Consider the following 2,715-nt stretch of genomic DNA (forward strand, 5'->3'; position numbering starts at 1 on the left):
CATGAATAAAAAAACCAAGTAATATAAAATACAAGTTACATAAATTATAGGAACAGAAATTAAAGATTAGGCAATCATAGTCCTTCGTACATCCTGCTCTAGTGGAACCTGACACTCAGTAGTGGGTCCATCACCCTAGTGACAACCAGTTCAACCACATGCAAAACAGGAAATAGAAACTTTGAGAAATTAGATGTACCCTAGAGTAGGAGGGACCCTAAGCACCTATCAGCATCCAGAGCACACCTGCTCGCTCTCTGCATCAGGAATTCATTTCCCAACGCTTCTTCACCTGGGACAGCTGCCTTTTTGAAAGCTGGAGATGATAAAGGAGAATAAGGTGGACATCCTGGAGGTGCCCCAGAGATCAGCTCCCATGGCGACCACTGTGATCAACATCCAGCCGGAGACGTCCATGCCCGACCACATTGTCTGGTCCCTGTTCAACACGATCTTCATGAACTGGTGCTGCCTGGGCTTCGTGGCATTTGCCTACTCCGTGAAGGTGTGTGTGTGGGGGGAGGGGGGATTCTCCCAGAGAGTGCAGGTGAGCCTGTGGAGGGACACCTGCCCAGAGGGCACTTGGGGTATGGGGAGCCCCTGTGTGTGTGTGTGTGTCTGTGTGTGTGTGTCTGTGTGTGTGTGGCTAGTGTAACCATTCCCAGGGGGAACAAAGAGTGAGGCCACATGGGAGTGCATGGGAAGGGAAGGGTCAGCCTATGACCCCACCATCCCAAAGAAGTTCTCCTTCCCAGAAAAATTAGGGAAATAACATCCTCCACACTCTGAACTCAGACCTCAAGTCTGGTCCAGAGTGGACACAACGTACTCAAAGGCTGTTCCGCCCTGATGGGGCGTGAGGCCAGTGAAGAGGCCGTGCAGAAGGGCAGGCCCCGGGGTCTGCAGGAGAGGCTGAGAGCCTGAAGAAGGAGCTGGAGGCCCCTAGAGGGAGAGGACCCAAGGGGCCCTGTCCTGCTCAGGCTCCAGGGAATGGAGAGGGTGGGTCCCCGACCTGGGTGAAGGGCCTGTGGACGGGGACCAGCCTGGCTCTCACCAGGACCCGCGCCTGATCCCACTCTCCATCTCTTCTCCCCAGTCTAGGGACCGGAAGATGGTCGGTGACATGATTGGGGCCCAGACTTATGCCTCTACCGCCAAGTGCCTGAACATCTGGGCCCTGGTCTTGGGCATCCTTCTGACCACTGGATTCATTGTTCTTCTGGTGTTTGCCTCCCTGACGGCCTCCAGTATCATTTTAAGGGTTATGCAGACGAACAGGGGCTACCACTAGCTGCTCAGGGCAGGAGACGCCAGTCCTCCACCGTCCCCTGCTGGCCGTGCTTCCCATGCTTCCCGGGCTGTTGGTCCCGTCCCTCAGCACCCAGCCCTTTACCTGTGTTTAAACACTGACCTGACCACAACTGAATGCAATAAAATACACTTGTGTGTGACGGTGCAGTGATGTCCCGTGGGTGGGGGGTACTGCTGAGAGTCGCTAGCCTGCCCCTGAGACTGAACCCACCTCGCCCCTTGCCCAGCTATGCATCCCTGGGGTGGGGGCAGGGCCAGTCCTCGGGCTGTGCTGGTTTCTGGCCTCCTGCTGGGAACAACATCTGGACCAGGGTCGTGGGATAGGAGACCCTGGCCCAAGGAGGTCCCGTGTACAGAGCACCCCTGGTCCTGAGGGTGAGGCTCCCTGACTCCCAGGTGTGTGGAAGCAGCGGGGCTGGGGTGAATGGGCAGCTCAGGCCCTCTGGGAAGGCCATGGGGCTCTGTCTCTGGCCTCCCAGCACCTCCTGGGAGATCTAGACGTTGCTGCATCCTGCACCCTGCCTCCTGCAGACCCCCAATTCTGTCCTTGCGCCTCTGGGGATGAGGGTGGGGACAGCCCGTGGCCCAGGGGAGGGCCAGAGCTCTCCACCGTGGGCTGACTGCAGAAGCCAATGATCAGACCTGGTGAGGAAGCCTGGATGGACAGGAAGCCTGAGAGGAAGGACTCACTCCCTCAACCCAAACTGAAGTGGCCCTGCCGGGAGCAGCGGCTGCCCAGTGCCCCAGGAAGGGTCTCCCAGCCACTGGGGGCCCTCAGGCATTGGTGTGAGCTTTTGCCAGAGCCCAGCCACTCCTGGGGACCAGAGGGCCATCCTCAGCCCCTGCAGGAGGAGCTGCCCCAGGCAGGCATTCCTGTCCCAGGCCCCAGAGGGAGTGGGTGGGGTCACACTCTGGTGGCCAAGCCACCATGCCCTGCACAGCCACCCTGGAGAGGCTGGCGAGTCCCGGTGGCCACAGGCAGGTGTCAGGGAGGGAGCCCCTTGTCTGCCTGCGCCTTGCCCTTTGGGACGTCGAGGCTCGCCTGGGTTCCTGCAGTGGGTCCAGGTCAGTCCCGGCCACTCTGCTCCCGTGAAGTCTGCAGCTCTTCACGCTAGGTTCCCGGTTCAGTCCCGGCAGGAGGTCCACACCCCTCATGTCAACCCGTGCAGCGCTTCGCCCCGGACCGAACTCTGGTTGGGGATGCCCTGAGTGGACCGTGAAGCGCATGGGGTGCCCCGGCTCCCCAGGGGTCCACCCGTGTGAGCAGCAGCTGGGCAGCCCCAGGGAGGTGGGTCGTGGAGAGGGGACGCTGGTGGATTCACCCCAGCGGGTCCGGGAACGACTTGCTCCTGGCTGCCCAGGGGCCAGCCGGGGTCGGGGAAGGGCGTCGCAGCATGCCCCAGT

At 60.2% G+C, this 2,715-nt stretch overlaps 1 protein-coding gene across 1 annotated transcript; it reads left to right on the top strand.

Moving 5' to 3' along the window:
* Window positions 1-200: 200 nt before the first annotated feature.
* Window positions 201-1,451, top strand: LOC144239341 (interferon-induced transmembrane protein 1-like). Its single transcript, XM_077773368.1, has 2 exons — window positions 201-505; window positions 1,097-1,451. Exons 1-2 carry the CDS (start codon window positions 323-325, stop codon window positions 1,289-1,291), a joined length of 378 nt encoding a protein of 125 aa, XP_077629494.1. The 5' UTR covers window positions 201-322; the 3' UTR covers window positions 1,292-1,451.
* The last annotated feature ends 1,264 nt before the right edge of the window (window positions 1,452-2,715 follow it).

This window comes from Crocuta crocuta, unplaced genomic scaffold (assembly GCF_008692635.1).
Source record: "Crocuta crocuta isolate KB4526 unplaced genomic scaffold, BGI_CrCroc_1.0 scaffold1161, whole genome shotgun sequence".
NCBI lineage: Eukaryota > Metazoa > Chordata > Mammalia > Carnivora > Hyaenidae > Crocuta > Crocuta crocuta.

Excerpts from the sequence above, each read along its gene's own strand:
- LOC144239341 (XM_077773368.1), top strand. The coding sequence starts at position 323 with ATGATAAAGGAGAATAAGGTGGACATCCTGGAGGTGCCCCAGAGATCA. Across the intron at positions 506-1,096 it reads CATTTGCCTACTCCGTGAAG|TCTAGGGACCGGAAGATGGT; the intron begins GTGTGTGTGTGG and ends TCTTCTCCCCAG.